This window comes from Apteryx rowi, unplaced genomic scaffold (assembly GCF_003343035.1).
Source record: "Apteryx rowi isolate R43461 unplaced genomic scaffold, aptRow1 scaffold_15, whole genome shotgun sequence".
NCBI classification, from domain to species: Eukaryota; Metazoa; Chordata; class Aves; order Apterygiformes; family Apterygidae; genus Apteryx; species Apteryx rowi.
In genome coordinates, this window is record NW_020447752.1 from 345,267 (window position 1) to 361,213 (window position 15,947).

The window sequence follows — 15,947 nt, forward strand, 5'->3', positions numbered from 1 at the left end:
GGGCATAGTTGTTTTGTCAATGCTATATATATATATATCTATCTTAGTAAATATCTAAGCTATGTTCATGAAGAGCAGTTTATACTTTTAAGGGGGGGGGGGAGCCAGTCAGCTTACAACTTGGCTTTGAATTCACAATATAAATTAAAAAGCCTTTCTAAAGCTTTTGTAATCGGAAAGAAGATGCCTTCTGTGGCAAAAACCTCATGGCATACTTCCCTGAAAAGCTTATAGCTGGTTTCCAAGTCAGAGCAGCGCTTTATCCTAGCAACGCAGGGAAGAGTCCCTCCTCCTCCTCTTTCCAGAGGGTTGTAGCTGGGGCGCTGTGTTGGGGACTGTGAGCTAATGTATCCTGTGATCTGAAGTGTGTGATTCCAGTAGAGCTGAGGTGGATGTTTACTTTTTAGTTGTAAACATCTAGCTCTGTTGATCAATCTTAGTTTTTCAGTTCCAATAACTTTTTTAAAAACTTTTTCCTTTTATCCTGAAATTCCCAGTTCTCTTGACTTCTCTAGTTTCAAGTTGTTTTTGCTGGCGTGTTGCAACACTTGAAAAATGTGACTTAAAACAGTAGGGTGCACAGAGCGATTATATCTATGCGTAATGTTGTTAGCAATGCTGTTAAGGGCTTTGTTTTTCTTTCTTAAAATAGCCTTTTACTTTAAAGCTCAAGATGAATACATCAGCATTCACTGAAGGGAATTATTTTGATGTTTTAAGTTCAGGCTTAGTGTCTTTTAATAGGAAATGCCTTTCAAGAAATGAAGGGTTRGAAATGCTATCCTGGGAAATGCTTATAGTTGTTATTGTAAAGCGGCTTTTATTGTGTGTTATCATACGCAGGTTGCCATGTAGTAACTTCTTTATTCTGCAGGAGTTAAAATACTAATTTTTTGTGTCTAATATTTTTATATACAGGTTTAACCCAGAGGTGGAAAACAGAGAAAAACATACTGTATCCATGTTAAGAAAAAGATAGTTACTACGGGCGAAGAAGATTAACACTGGCATTGCAGAAAGATGAGTATGTTAAAACCAAGTGGACTTAAGGCTCCTTCAAAGATCACCAAGCCTGGGAGTACGTTACTGAAAACACCTACACCTGTTGCAGCTGGTAATGAATATTTAGATATCTTAACTTTTGCTTATTCATCTTTTCTTCTAACAAAAAGTAACTTGACAGCTATGATTATATACTATTTTTACTATTTATACTAAGCTATTTTTGTTCATATTTCTGATCTAACAAAAATGACATAAAACCTGCAGTAAAGTCTGATTTTACTAACTGAATGCAATTTTAGTTTGAAACAAACTGTTTCTAAAAGCAAATGCTGTAGTGTTGAAAGCATGCTGCAATGCAGAAAAAAACCCTTTGATCCTAGCATACCCCCACTTCAAATTGAAAACAGTTCAACAAATTACAGTAGAGGGAAAGTGGCTGCCACAATTATTTAGCATATTGTCAGTTTTGCTGGCTGAGATGTACTTTTGCAAGTACAGCAAACCTTTTTTGTTCCATCTTTCTCCTAAAATAACAATGTATAAAATTATATACAACTGTTCTAAGAATCATCACAAATAATTAAGCGATTATATTCGTTGTTGGACATCTGAAAATTTTTTTAATACACTAACAGAAGTTTGCAAGTAGCAGAGGGTCTTGAAGTCCAGCTTTTGTAAAGCTGTTGTCTAGATATGCATCTCTGCTGATGCTCTCAAGAGGAATAAGGACCTTATGGTTAAAGTATAGTACTGGAAATCAAGACACTGAAAATTGTTGCTGGCTACCTGGATGTGAGCTTTCTGTGGATTCAAGCTTTTGTGTATGTTTTAATCCTTCACTGAAAAAGTAGCTATTTTCTCAGTTTTAATAAATGCAATTAGACATTCAGGATGGAGTTTTTGGAGGAACTGAAGAATTTAGGTACCAAATGTCCCTCATAAATGATTTAGTTTAAACAACTTGGATTGTGTCAGCCGTGAAACATAATTTTCATTTAGACTGATCTAGTTATCCTGTGAGATAACTACTTCGCATACATACTTGACAATCCTTAGCCTAGTTCAGAATTCTACTTCTTCACTCACCTGAAGCATCATCATTTTTCTTTGAAGAAACTTTCATGATCATGATAAAGATGGTTGCKTAGTTTTTGAGGTTTGACTTCTAGGGTTCGGTTAAAGTCTTGTAAAGATTGAGTTAAATGCATTCAATGTCTCTGTCCTTAGACTTTGAATTATGTATTTCAGAGATTACAGTATTTTCATAGGTAAGAAAACTTGGAATTGTGCTCTTCCTCTTAGAAATCATGCTTTTCCAAACGCTCATTAAATTGAAACAAATAAATGAAGCCCAGTGGAATATTAGTATATTTGATACCTGTTGCTTTCTCATTCTGCTTGTTTCTAGCTCCTGCAGAAAAAGCAGCTTCCAGTGAAAAGTCCGCAAGCACAACCACTGCAGATGCACATGATGAGTTTGTGGATGATTTCAGAATYGGGGAGCGTGTTTGGGTCAATGGAAATAAACCTGGCTTTATTCAGTTTCTTGGTGAAACGCAGTTTGCTCCGGGACAATGGGCAGGGATTGTTCTAGATGAACCAATTGGTAAGAATGATGGCTCTGTGGCTGGAGTTCGGTATTTCCAGTGTGAACCCTTGAGGGGAATATTTACAAGACCATCAAAGTTGACAAGAAAAGTGCTGACGGAAGATGAAGCTAATGGTACACAGACAGCTCATGCTTCTAGAGCTACATCCCCGACTTCCACATCAGCTGCTAGTGTGGTGTCTTCGTCCCCTGCTGCACTTCCCCCTTCAGGAATTCCACAAAAAACTTCACCACTTGCTGCTAAAGAGCACTCGACTCCTTCTCAAATTAGCAATCTTTCAAAAACTGCAAGTGAATCTATATCAAATCTCTCTGAAGCAGGATCTCTGAAGAAAGGAGAAAGGGAGCTTAAAATTGGAGATCGAGTTCTGGTAAGATTTCCCTGCAGCTTCTGTGTCTGCTTTTTGAATGATGAATTGTCATTTTTGCTAATACTCAAAACTTCTGCTACCCTGGTTCAGATAGTGTACATTTTTACTCTAGCTTTCTTTTCATTAACTTTCTCAYGTGGACAAGCTCTTCACATGCAGTTTTGCATACTATAGGAAGATCTTCCCAGTACCAAGATAAAACGGTTAGTTTGGCAGTTTTTATTCTATCATATTTTGCCAGTGTTTGATAAAAACCTTTGTTTGGTAACAACCTATTTGTAGCTTATCTTTCCATAACTTTAAGAGCTATGGTCATGCTAAGTAGAAGCTGAGCTGTTCAGGCAGAAAAGTCTTTACAAAGCTAACAGTTGAATAATTGATGGCTCCCCTGAGTAGTGACAGGCAGCAACAGAAGTAGTCTCATAATGCCAGTGATCATCCAAGAATTACGTGTTCTGCTGGTGATGTGCCATGTTACTTGGCTGCCCTTCATAAATTCAGAACCACAAATGCTTCTGTTGATGTATCACTTTCACTCTTTTAAAAGGAAGTTCTGTTACTTTAAACACTTTTTAAATCTGTGTTGCTTACCTTTTAGACCACTATAATAGAGCATGGGTCATTTTTTGATAACTGATTTGACATATGTCTGCTAGGAAAAGTGGGAAACTGCTCAAACAACCATCCTTTGCTAGAAGAGGCACTAGAAAGCTGGAGGTTCATCATTTAAGTTGTAGTCTTTAAATAAAACCAGAATAATATTTGTATGCCCCCCAGATCTACAATCACTTTAATAGATTTTAGGCTTGAATTACTTGCATGTGTCATAATTAAACTGAAGAACTGGTTTAGTGTAATTTTGATACAATCTCTCTCTCCCTCCCCCCCCGCAATATAACTGCCAAAATTTCCATTAGGTTAAAACAAGGACAGGAATTAAGTATTTCTGTGGATAACATCAGAACCTTGTGTAGAAAACTTCTTAGATATTGTTTGTGTTGTACTGACCCACAAACTAATGATTCTGCAGTGAAGGTAGCTTGATATTTTAATTTTATTTTTTAATTTTTCTTAAGAATTTGACCGTTTGCTCCTCTTTGTAAAGAGAGCTCAAAACATAGGGCCAAAGTGAAGGAGGTGTGAAGGAGACTAAGGTGAAGTGAGGGCAGGGTTCAGATCATTGATGGAGTTGAGCTGAGATGTGGAGTGCCAGTGGGAATGAAGGTTTAGTATTTATCCCTAGCTATTTCTTACAGTGGACTTGAGCCCTGTCTTCTCATAATCAGCTATGTCTTTTTTTTTTTTTAACCACTTGTTTGCTTTTTTCTCAAGGATCTTTGCAATGTCCTTTTTGTGAGGGAAAGTTCTATGATATATGTGAAGGCATCACTCTAACTTTGCTGTATCACATTAGTGCAAATTACAAGAGAAGCATATCCTAGATGTCATGATTTGATAATAGTAAGGTGGTAGCAGGTCCCAAATTCTGTTATGCAGAATAGATTAAATTTAGTGTTACTTCATCCTCCCTACTTCTGCTCTTTGCCTTAAGTTTTCCTGTTGAAATATCAAACTGTGATTTGAGGTTTTGGGGCAATTCCTGGTACAGCATGACAGTGATGCATATCTAATTTATACACCAGTGTAAGCAAGTGTATGCACAAAAATGCAGATGTTAAATGCTCAGGATTCTTGTCTGCTGTCTTTAACCCTTTTTTGTTTTTAGTAGATACTCAAAATCTGGTATTAAGAAAAATGAAATTTTGTTTTCCATACTAATTTTTTCTAATAGATCTCAGACTCTTCCCAGCAGATATCATGTCTAATAATAATTCACATTTAAGTATTTTAAATCTCCAGGTTAGTGCAAATACTGGTGAATTTGGCTGAATAGATCTATTATTTCTTTCCTTCATTGAATTCATGTCCAGCGCTATGGACTGTAGAATTGAACTGTCATTGTTTGCAGAGCCTACAGCTAGCACCAGTTGTTATGGAAGACCTGTCGTTTACTGTAGCTTGCCTAGCCATCCAGTCTCCATCAATGATACAAATGCCTCTGGACCGCTCCCTGGGATGTCATTTGTTTTCTATTCATGCAGACAGCAGTAACTCTTCAGCAGTACGTTACACAAGAGGATGAGAGGGTTGATGGAATTTGTACTTCCCAGCTCAGCCCAGGATTTCACCTCCAAGTGAGAGTGTAGCATCCTAGCCCCGAGATGCCCTCCAGTCCAGCCATGCCTTTGCAAATCTCTAATGCCTAAATACTGTACAAATTTATCAGTTCTTGCAACTTGGACTGACTGCTGTTGAATACTTAATGAAGGTTCTTGGTAATAGCAATGCCATACTGAAGATGATTAGGGATATCTGGGAAGAGCAACTGCTCAGAATTGCATCTTGGAAATGGTGAGCCTCCAGCAGTGTAGAATTGCAGTTCACTAGAACAATGAATTCATGATAGGCAACTGCTCATTTGGGAGTCTTATTAAAATGCTTCAGTGGAAAAATATGTCCTCAAGGGCAAATTCATAGATAGGTAAGATGCAGCTCATCAGTTAAGATTACATTCTAGAATGGACTTCAGATGTGGCTCAACTTTGATCTTTCTATGTAATCTTTAGGTGTAGAGTGTTACTGCTTTTCAATATGTTAATATTTTTCCTCTAACTTTCATTTGATTTTTAAAATGCATTTAATATGAGTCATCTTAAATTGACCTGTTCAGACTTCTTGTTGGCAACTGATTGGTTTTGGATGATATCTTCAACAAAAAAGGGGAAAACAAGCTCTTACCGCTTCTTCCCCCCCNGGCTGTCAAGAAACAAGAAGCCATTTTGACAAATGTTTAAAGGCCAGAGAAATGCAGCTAGCAATTCACATCTCATCTCAGCTCATTTCTGCATTAGATAACAAACTTTTGTCAAATTTACATTGAACCTGAAATGTTGGGTTCAAATCATTTCAGGCTTAACAAATTGGCATTTCCCATCAGCTAGGCTTTATTGGAATATTCTTCAGTTCCTACTGAAATGTTACTACTGTTCCTCTATATGAAAGGTTCTGCATCACAACATTAATTCCACTTCTAAGAAATTGTGAACTCTTCATACTTGCTTCTGCAGTCTGTCACAGTAAACTACTGCATCAAGTGCTTATAGCCAGTGGTGTTGGGATGAGGCAATTTGATTAAAGGCTGTATGTGCAAAGAACTCTTGGAGAGATGATTGCTTTAATCACCTATGTACGTAGTCCATAGTCTGCATTGTTCCGTATGGTTAGAAAACATCTTAAGCTTATTTCCGTATTCTTTTGATCTCTATTGTTTCACCAGTCTATTGTGCACTCAGTTAGAATTACCTAATGCAGCATGGTGTCATGGGTGGTGTTCCCCAAAACTTCTATGGGGAAACTGCTTTGTCTTTGAAAATATATATATATGTAGTAATAAAAGAGGTTTCCGATGTAAATATCAGTTTCTGATTTATTTGGACTCAAAGAAAGGAGCCCTAAATCATCTTTTCTTATTTCAGATACCATTAAGAAAAATAGCGATGGCATGCCAGCTAAGTGTTTCAGACACTTCAGATACAGCGCTAGTCAGAGAAATGCCGTTTCAAGAACCAGGTAGAGCTGTGAGGTTGTCACCTATATACTCCTGCAATGCAAGCCTGCTTAGAGGATCTYATGTTAAGGTCATGCTGAACAATGCAATAAAAGCAGAGATGAAAAGATGCAAAAGCGGCAAAGATTTGCGTTGGAATTTAGGTTTGCTTTTTCAGTGGGCATAAAAAAATCTTTTTCCAAGAGACCCTGCATATAAAGTTTCATTAATAACAAAACAGGCAGACAGTGCTTCAGGGTATGGGGTGTGTCCACGGAGTTGTATTCCTGTGGATGTTTGCAGAAAAGTATCCGCAGCAGTTTTGCTGCAACAATTGGCCACATTTTTTTCATTTATTTATTTGAAGATGACAGATTCCGGGTCATTAAATTGAGATGAAAGCACTAGAAAAATAGTTGCTTGCAGACACTAGTGTCAGGAAGGGAAGTATAGTAGTGATGGAGAAATTTAAGTAGCCCTGTTTTCGTAGAGCTTTTCTTCCTTGAGTTTCTGGAGGAATCAAAACAAATGAAAAGCAAATCAAACTAAAAGTGAAGTAAATACACAAACTGATGTATCGTGCCCCAAAATGGATGGTCCAGGGCAGGAGGAGAGGTCCCTTAGATTTCTGTAGTTTACTTCTCCTCAAAGGCAATTAAGTTAAAATGGCAGGCAAGCCCTCTGCTGTCTGGGAAATCTCTGATAAGAAGTCTGGCTTCCTTAGATCCTGGTTTATTTAAGCCAAATTCAGCGAGTCCTGTACTTAATTGCCTTGTTGACCTAAAGCTGAGCAGTAATTTTCCTTTCAGTAACAAGTATTTGGAGAAACTTCATACTAGTATGTATAAATGTTGAAAAATGATAGGAAGATAAGTTACATATTTAAAAGAATGATAGTATTTGATATGTAATTCATTAGTCATCTTTTCATACTTGTTCCACTGATGTACAGCTTCTACTGAAAAAATAGCCAAAGCAAAGGAAAAATGATTAATGCAAAGGGTAGTTCAGATAGCTCTGACTTAATCATAATTTCCATTCTTAACATCTAAAGTATGTTGCAGAATCTGGATATGATTTAGTTGGTATATGCAGAGAGAGAACATTAACTCGGGGCAGCCTGGTCTCATGTTTGGGAACTGCTGTGAAGTAGGAAATGCTAATAGGGAAATATGCTCTTCCTTCCCTGGGTGCTTCCTTCGCTTCTTTTACTGGGTTAATGATAAAGAGCGCAAGGTCTTTAACAGAACTCTAGCTGACTTGCTGACTGAAAATGAGACTGCATTTTGCTGACCTTTTTAAAGCTAGTATAAATAAAAATTTTCATGAAAAAACTGATCCCATCCTCTCCTCTTCCTTCTTCTCCCTTCACGTGCCAGTGGAAGTGTTGCTGTGGCCATGTAGTAAATCAGATTGGGGAAGAACTGGTCTGGCTGAAAACTAAGCTAAGAAACAAATTTCTTTCAGGCTAAACCAGTTCCTATTTCCTGTTTGTTTGAGTTGCAGCCAGAGAAATTGTTTGCCCTGGCATTGCAACCACTCATGAGTTCTCCAGAGCCCAATATAAAGTGTTGTTTTSTTTTGTTTTATTTTTACCATTAGGGTATCATGTTGAAATAAAAGGGGGAAGCCTGCTTTCAGTGACAAACATTGCACCTACCAAGGGTTGAAGCTGTTCTGAGAGTATCTTAGGCTTCTTCCTGGAGGCACCAGATGCTACATTCAAAAACAGAAGAAAAAAAAAATCTTATCAGCCTAAGGGGCCTTAACCTTCTCAAGGGATTAAAGTGCTTTCATTCTCTCAACCAGTTACGGCTTCATTATGGTCTGCCAAATCTGGTGCTGCTGGAGCTGAGCTATAAAGCTGTAGCTTGGGCCTCCATCCATATGTTCACAAAACACTACAAACTAGATGTACAGGCATCTGCTGATGTGGCCTTTCTACAAAGTTATTCTCTATGTATGAGTAATATTCAATTTCCTCTCACTGTGTCTGTTTTATACTGCTCACTCTAAGTTATTTCTTGCAAGTGAGTTCCTTACTGGGTTCTTTAGTGATCTAATAGGCAGAGACTGATAGGAGATTATTGTCGGATTTGTTTCCACCCGTRTAACCTATCTTCAAGTGAACCTGACGTAAGGCTGTGAACTGATTAAATTCCAGGACTCTTAACAGCAACAAGGGAAAAAGTATTTCACGTGTAAAGAGAAGTTTCTCCCTTTAGAAATAATCCTGCATTGTCGATGTGGCATTTTTATTGTAGACTTTCCATTTTCTAGCTTCTGTAACAGTCCAAATAGAAAATACACCTCTGAGTTTTTATTCCCTTAAAAATCGAAATGGTTAGTATTTAACTGTTGAAAAGCAAAAATTCATAGGCCTTGTTACACGTACAGCAGTGCAAAGGTGTCTTGCCACAATGCGCATGAGGAATAGAAAAGGAAGAAAGCTGTGGAAGTTGAGCACCTGTGGTGGTTGTGCGCTCTACCCTGGCTGACCCCTCCTGAGCCTCATTTGTTGTAATTGCAAATGTATCACTAGGCTTAACTGCTCAATCATACTTTTGCCTCATCCTTAAGCTGAGTTGACTGTAAGGTGTTTTGATGGCTTTGTCATGTTAACTCAAGGGTAGAAGTGATTCTTATATTATGTATATTTAGACATAGCATTTTAGATATTGTAGAGTGTGATGTAAATTAACTGTGAAGTGGTTGCCACAGCATGCAAAATACATATAAAAATATATCTGAAGGACACTCTAGAGAGTATCCAAAGACTTTGTCCATAATTTGCGGATCTTGGTGATTTTCTTTGTGCAAACTGCAGCTTTTTTAGTGTTATATTTTTAACATTTTTCAGGACAAATTTTCTGTGCTTACTTGTTCAGAGATAGATAAGATGTTAAATTTATCTTATCATTGCAGGAAGGTGTTGGTTGTGTGTAACTGTGAGTCATTTTGTTTTGGCAACTCCTTGTTTGTCTTTACATCACAGTAACTCACATGTAATTTTATGGCAATAATAGTTGATTTTTCACACCCTTTGTTAATAGTTTGTCCATGCAAGTTTGAATTTTTATTTTGTATGTGCATGGATTCCCTACCTTACCCCCGCCTTCCTGAGGGGCGTGAAGTCCAGGAACATGCTGTACTTGCTCGTTTTGACACAGGATGGACAAAAGAACAACTTATTTACTTATTCTAGTCTTCACCTTTGCTTTTTAGTGGTAGCAGATTCACGTGTGGTGTTTGCAGTATGGAATTGCTGTTAGAGTTCTTCATATACTTTCCTTTGTGACAAATGAATTGAGGGTCTTAAGTTTCTGACATTCGAATTATTTCTATGTTATTTCACATGTGGAGAAACCTCAATAACAGATTATTTTTAATTACGAATTTGTTTTTTTCTGGAAGTAGAGTTGTGTAATAACATTGTACCTATAAGTCTGCTATTCCACATTATCTTTTTTGCCTGCTTCAACCTTGCTTTTGAACTTGTTAGCCAACCAAATTTAACAGAGAAGTAGTGGTTTAAAGAGAAGTTTTAAAAAGTTTCTTAAAAATAGGTAGCCAAATAGAAGGCAGAGAATCTATACCACATGTTTTGGAGAGGGTGCGGTGTGACTTTGCAGACTTCTGCACACCAGAGAATCCACATGATCAAGATCTTGTCTAAATACTGTTCTCATCAGTGGAAATAGCTGTGGACACTGTTGCATTTTTCAATAGCAAAGTCACTCAACTGTAATATCCAGTGCCAGAGGAAAACCGACATCATCAATCCTGCTGTTCACAAAGCTGCTGGTTTGAAAAATCTAAATTACGGAGACAGGTTTTAAGTTTAGTAGATAGTCTGAACGCTTGATCAGGGCATGACTGGAAGAGTGCTAATGTTATGCAGATACTCCTAAAAGGAAATGGGATGACCTGGAAAAGCAGAAGCTAGCTTGTCTAATATCTATAAAAAGAAAGGCAAAAGCTGACAGGGGAACCAGATGTTGACAGACTGAAACATGATAGTGTTATTAAAGCAGATGGTTCTTAAATTTTACTTCTTCCCTTGAAGATATTAATTAATGAAGGAAACTCAGAAGATGCTTGGTCTTTTTTAATAATTTTGGATACTGTATGACAGTATAACTTCAAAATTAGCATTGTGCTTTACTTCTATTAATGTATTTAGGAACTGGGCAGTTGATGGCACTCCCCTTCTTCCCCCTGCTCTCTTCCCCCCCCCCCCCCCCGAGTCTGGGTTCTACTGGATATGGGTCACAAGCGTGGTTTTTCTGTGAACTAATCTAGTAGTAATACTATTCAGCACTCTGATCGATGCTCTGGAAGTAAAAGTTATTTCTGAGGAAGTCTCCGCATGGTGAGAATGGTAAATAGCAGCAGGCGAAGGGCAGCCCATGAGAACCTCTCCTTTCATCCCTAGTAGGCCAAGCTGTTTAAACCAGAGTATGTTTGGTTGTATTCAGTTGCAGAGTTTGTCATGCGGTTTATGCTCTTATTCTTGGGCTTATAAATTGGATAGCTGTCTCCTGGAGAGAGTAATGTCTGAAAAAGATCCAGGAGTCAAAGGTACTGAATAGGAGTTCATGGTTTGCTGCTGTGGCAAAAGGACGGTGACACGTGTGTCTCTACACAGGAATTGCTGAGAGGAGCAGGGAGGGGTTTTTTGCATTTGTACGCAGCACCTTTTTGGTCAGTACTCAAATACTGCATATAGTTACAACCTTTGTTTTTTGAAAAGCACATTGGAAACACTGGATAAAATTGAGAACACAGCTTCAAAATGACTCAAGCTGAAGGAAATATCTTGCAATGAAACACTTGAACTCAATCCGCTTTATTTGTGAAGGTGAAGATTAAAGGGTGACTTACTTAAAACATGTACGTACTTTCCTACATGCTAAATACCAGTTGCTGAAGAGCTCTGTAATCTTCTGAATAAAAGCATAATCAGAGTCTGTGGCTAGAAGCCAAAGTCAAATTTGTTTTATTTGAAGCTTAAATGTGTTTATAACAATGGGATGATTAACTATGAAAACAAGCTGCCAATGGAAGCTTACTTTCTGATGGATATCAGCTCTGATCTAAAAACAGAGAGAGAGACCTCTGAGCTCAGTACAGTTACTGGGTCCARTAGGGATATAACTGGGTGAATTGTAATGTCCTGTCAGATACAGGAGACCCAGAACTGATGGTTCCTTCTGGCCTTGAATGAGTGAAAGAATCAATTAAATACAACTGTTTTTGCTAACTGGAAATGGCTTATTAAGTATTGAGAAACAAGAAAAGGACAATTCTGATTAGTAGATCCCAGTTATTTTCAAAGGTGGTTTTTGTTTGTATTTTTCTCCGGGTGCTTCTCTTCCCGCCCCCCCCCACCCCCAAGTGCTGCATGTTATGGGTGCCATAGTTCGAGTGGTTCTGGAGACTCCCGGTCTGTGTCACAAGCATAGAAACATCCAAGCGATGCTTTTCAAAGCGCGCCATAAATTACAGTGATGAGGCAAAAGAGAAAACAGAGCAATTGTTCTTCACTTTGAACTCTGCTCTTCTGACCCCTCTAGTGAAGGTTGAAAAGGACGATTGCAGCAGGGAAAGTGGTCAGTTCTTTGTGCCACCTGTGTCCGAGTAAGTGATACTGTTTTACTGACCGAGTTTCAGACAGTGGATTTTTCAGATTTGTGTTTTTTGATGAACATTGTTTAAATAGCAGTCTGACTTTTTAGACAATCTCTTTTTTTCTGGATTGCACTTTTTTTTGTGTTTGTTTCCTACTTCTGCTTATCTTTGGAAATGCAGCTCTCCAGAGGTTCTCACGCAGCTTGACTTACTCATACCGCTGTGCTTTCATCAAGAAGTGTTTGAAGTGTGATTGTTTCGGGTTTACAAACCTGTTTTATTACTTTATTTTACATTSCAGTAGGTTCAGGTAAGCTTAGTTAGAATTTGATAAATGGAATTTAATCACTTTTCCCATGTGATTGACATAACACTAGCCAAATTCCAAATAAATTTCCACACCTCACAATGCCCAATAGCCTAACTTAGATACTCTGGCATATTATTGTTTTATATCGTTCAGCTTGAATATATTGTGTGATAACTGACTAAAAAAAGACTTGGCAGTTCTTTTCTGTGCTCTATTATTTAGTGACCTGTCTTAGCATGAATGAAGGTCATGGAAAACTGTCTTCATGGTAATGATGCCCTATTTTTCCCATGTAGCTTTTAAAAACTGAACAGGGCTTTTTTTTTTTATTCTTTCATGCCCTACTAGGAAGTAGGTCTGCAGGCAAATACAACTAGTTATATATTTTTTACAATTTTGCTATCATTCTGTAGCAGCTTCTATTACTTGATTCATGTAAATACACTTGTTTTTTCCATATTAGTATATAAAATTTTGTGTTGGCTTAATTGCTYCTTAATCTCTTTTTCCCTTTAGAGCACTATGTGTAAATCTGTATGTAGAACAACTTTTATGCATAGATAAGCCCTTATCATACTGTATTGTACAGTAGCTCCTCACATTATCCTGTCAAGGGAATAAGTGATTGTTTATTCTGTTAAATACTTTCAAAGTAGGTGTGTTGTTACATGCTGACTACTTAATTGCAACTGGAGAGATATATACCATTTTAGGCAGACCTCTGAGTGACTGGAAGTCTGCAGTAGATTCAAATTTTAGAGATCAGTGTTGACCCTGTCTTTAAAACTGGAGATTTAGAAGGCTTTTGCTTAGAACTGAGCAAAATTGCATATATAGCTGCATCCATGTTATGAGCACTTTACTGTTATTGGTAAGGATGCATCTTTCAATATTTGCAGAAGGCCAGAAATTCAATAACTGGCTCTTCAAGGAAGCTTGACTAGGTTTGGAGAAAATAAAAATTCTTTGGCATTCTTTATTGCATCTTGTTTTAAAATAAGCCTGGTACCATGGTTACAAGACTAGTCACATTGCTGTTTCTCCTGGGGATCTCATGTTGCGCATCCCCATATGTTCTTGGTGAATGAATTCCTCTATCTGCTCGCTCCCACCAGGCCTTGGGTTGTAGTCCCGTGCAGATCCGCTGTGACTGCTGTCGCAGGTCCAGTGGGGACTGGACACTGCCAAAGCTTTTCTTCCAGATTGTGTCTCCTGGATAGTCGTTTCAGTGTGATTTCTTCAGAACAAATGCCGCACGTTCTTTTACCTATATGTGGAAAGTGAGCAGGGCTAAGGTATGAAACAAAAAGCAGTGCATATCCTGCACCCCAGACCAACCTGCATTTTACCAGAGCTTCAATAGTTCTGGTTTATTTACAGCTTAAGTTGGAGGAAATAGTTTGCAACAGTTGTTCCTGCCTCTTGGAGAATCTTCACATCCAGTTAACCTTTTTTCACTGACATGCTTTGACTAGATTTATCTTGCTCACCTTACTTACCTTTCTATGGAAAGTTTTTTTCTTTCTTTCTTTCTCTTTCTTTCTTTCTTTCTTTTTCCCCCTCCCCCCTTCTTCTTTAACTGACTTATGTTGTTTAAACAACAAAAGCCCCCTCCAGACTTGCTGGCAGACCTCCTTGGCTTAGCCAAGCAGTCCTGCTAAGGGAGCTGAGGACTCCCTCTGTGGAAGTGCAGACCTGGCTGTTGTCTTTGAGGGGATGCTCCTTATCTAGGCTATTGTTCCAGCTTTCCTGCCTGGCTTCTTTACAGCCTCCTTTGACTTTTAGCTCTGTTTATTCAGGCAGACAGCAGCACAAAATTGAGTAGGTAAACAGTTGTACATAGAACTAACCAGTCTTTCTTTTCACATAAAGAAATCTTCCACCTTTATTTTAAAAAATGAAGGGGGGGGGCACGGAGGAAAAGCAACCAAGCTAGAAAGTGAATAAAAACAGCTTGGGAAACCTGGCATGGACTGATATGTATGTGTATACATGCGCATAAAGACACRCACATGTACGTATTTTTCTTTCATACTGCTCAGTTGGATTTTACTTTGATGTTTGTACTTTTATATTTATCATCTAGAAAAAGTAGGATATGTATGAGGGAGACCAACATGGACTTCAGGGATAGCTGTTCCTAGGAAATACTGTTCACAAACGATGTTGTATTTTCCCTCTTCACCACTGTACCCTAGAGGAGCTTTGGATTCCATGTAACTCAGTTGAGTTTCTTTTTTTTCCTCTTTTTTTTTTTTCCTCTTTCCCGCAAGGCAGTACTCTTGTTTATTTTTTAAGAAAGGGGAAGTTCCTGTTCTCTGCCAAGAACACTAAATACCAAACATTCTACCGGTTACTATTTTAAGCTGAGTCATGATAACTGTAAACTTTGTATTCCATGACGAAGAAAAATTTGCTACAGAACCACTTAAAGCAAGATGTAAAGGTGGTCTGCAGATTAAAAATTGTTTGAAGGCTGCCTCTAATGAGAGAGGAAAACAGGACTGCCTTTTTAAATATGGATGAAAGTGTCTCTATTGGCTGTTCTCATTTGAGTAATACAAAAAAGGGTTAATCGTTCTTCCCTGTTTTTCTGAGGTTTTAAGCCTGTAGATTAGGAATTTTTGTCATCAGCTGAAGCCTCGATTTGCTAACAGAGCTGTCTGCTCTGCAGAGTTGCTGACCAGAAGCTACAGCACAAATTCAGTATGGCAGCTACTGTGCACAGTCTCAGTACTTTGTGCACGCTTAGTGCTTCCATGCAGGATAATGTCCTCCGTGTCTATATTCCTCACTGTTAACCCCTTGTGTGAACACTCCTCAAATGCGTTAATTTGAATTATCCAGTGTATGGTATGCATGCGCCTTAATTTATGGTACAAGAAGCTTGTTGTTCTCTAGTTATCCTGGGAAGTAACCCACCCCCAATAGAATGTCTAATGTTAGAGTTGTATAAAATGCTAATATACTTTAAAGTACCTAAAAAGAAAAATGACAGTTTTTGTGTTAGCAGGTTGCATCTAAGCTTTCTGTCAAGGCTACAAAACATATTCCTCATTGCATAACGTGTGCTATATTGTACTATAAAGTACAAGTTAAAAAAAGAAAAAAAAGAAAAAAAAAGAAAAAAATCACAAAAAACAAATGTCCCTGGTGAATCCAGGTAACCTCTTGAAGAGGTAGTTTTGATTAATATTTGCTACATGAGAAGTGCTTAGTGCTAGATGCAGGCTGAACAGATTTTCACACAAATGGGGCACAACATATTGTCATCCTGCCCTGCGAGAATCCTGAGTTCTGGCTTGGGGCCTCTCTTGGCAACTGTCAGTGGCACTGAACACCTTTTGCTTCTTCATTTAGTTTAATTCCTCTCTCCCCTGGTAGTTATGAAGAGCTGTCATTGCAGACATTGCG

The 15,947-nt window shown here is 38.1% G+C and overlaps 1 protein-coding gene across 5 annotated transcripts in view; it reads left to right on the plus strand.

Moving 5' to 3' along the window:
- CLIP1 (CAP-Gly domain containing linker protein 1) overlaps positions 1-15,947 on the plus strand; it is an 84,647-nt gene that overhangs the window by 18,658 nt on the left and 50,042 nt on the right. For all 5 annotated transcript variants that reach the window (XM_026058709.1, XM_026058710.1, XM_026058712.1 and 2 more), the window contains exons 2-3: positions 919-1,114; positions 2,414-2,985. In XM_026058709.1, the coding sequence (XP_025914494.1) occupies positions 1,021-1,114; positions 2,414-2,985 (666 nt within the window). In that variant the 5' untranslated portion in view covers positions 919-1,020. The remainder of the gene's footprint in view (positions 1-918; positions 1,115-2,413; positions 2,986-15,947) is intronic.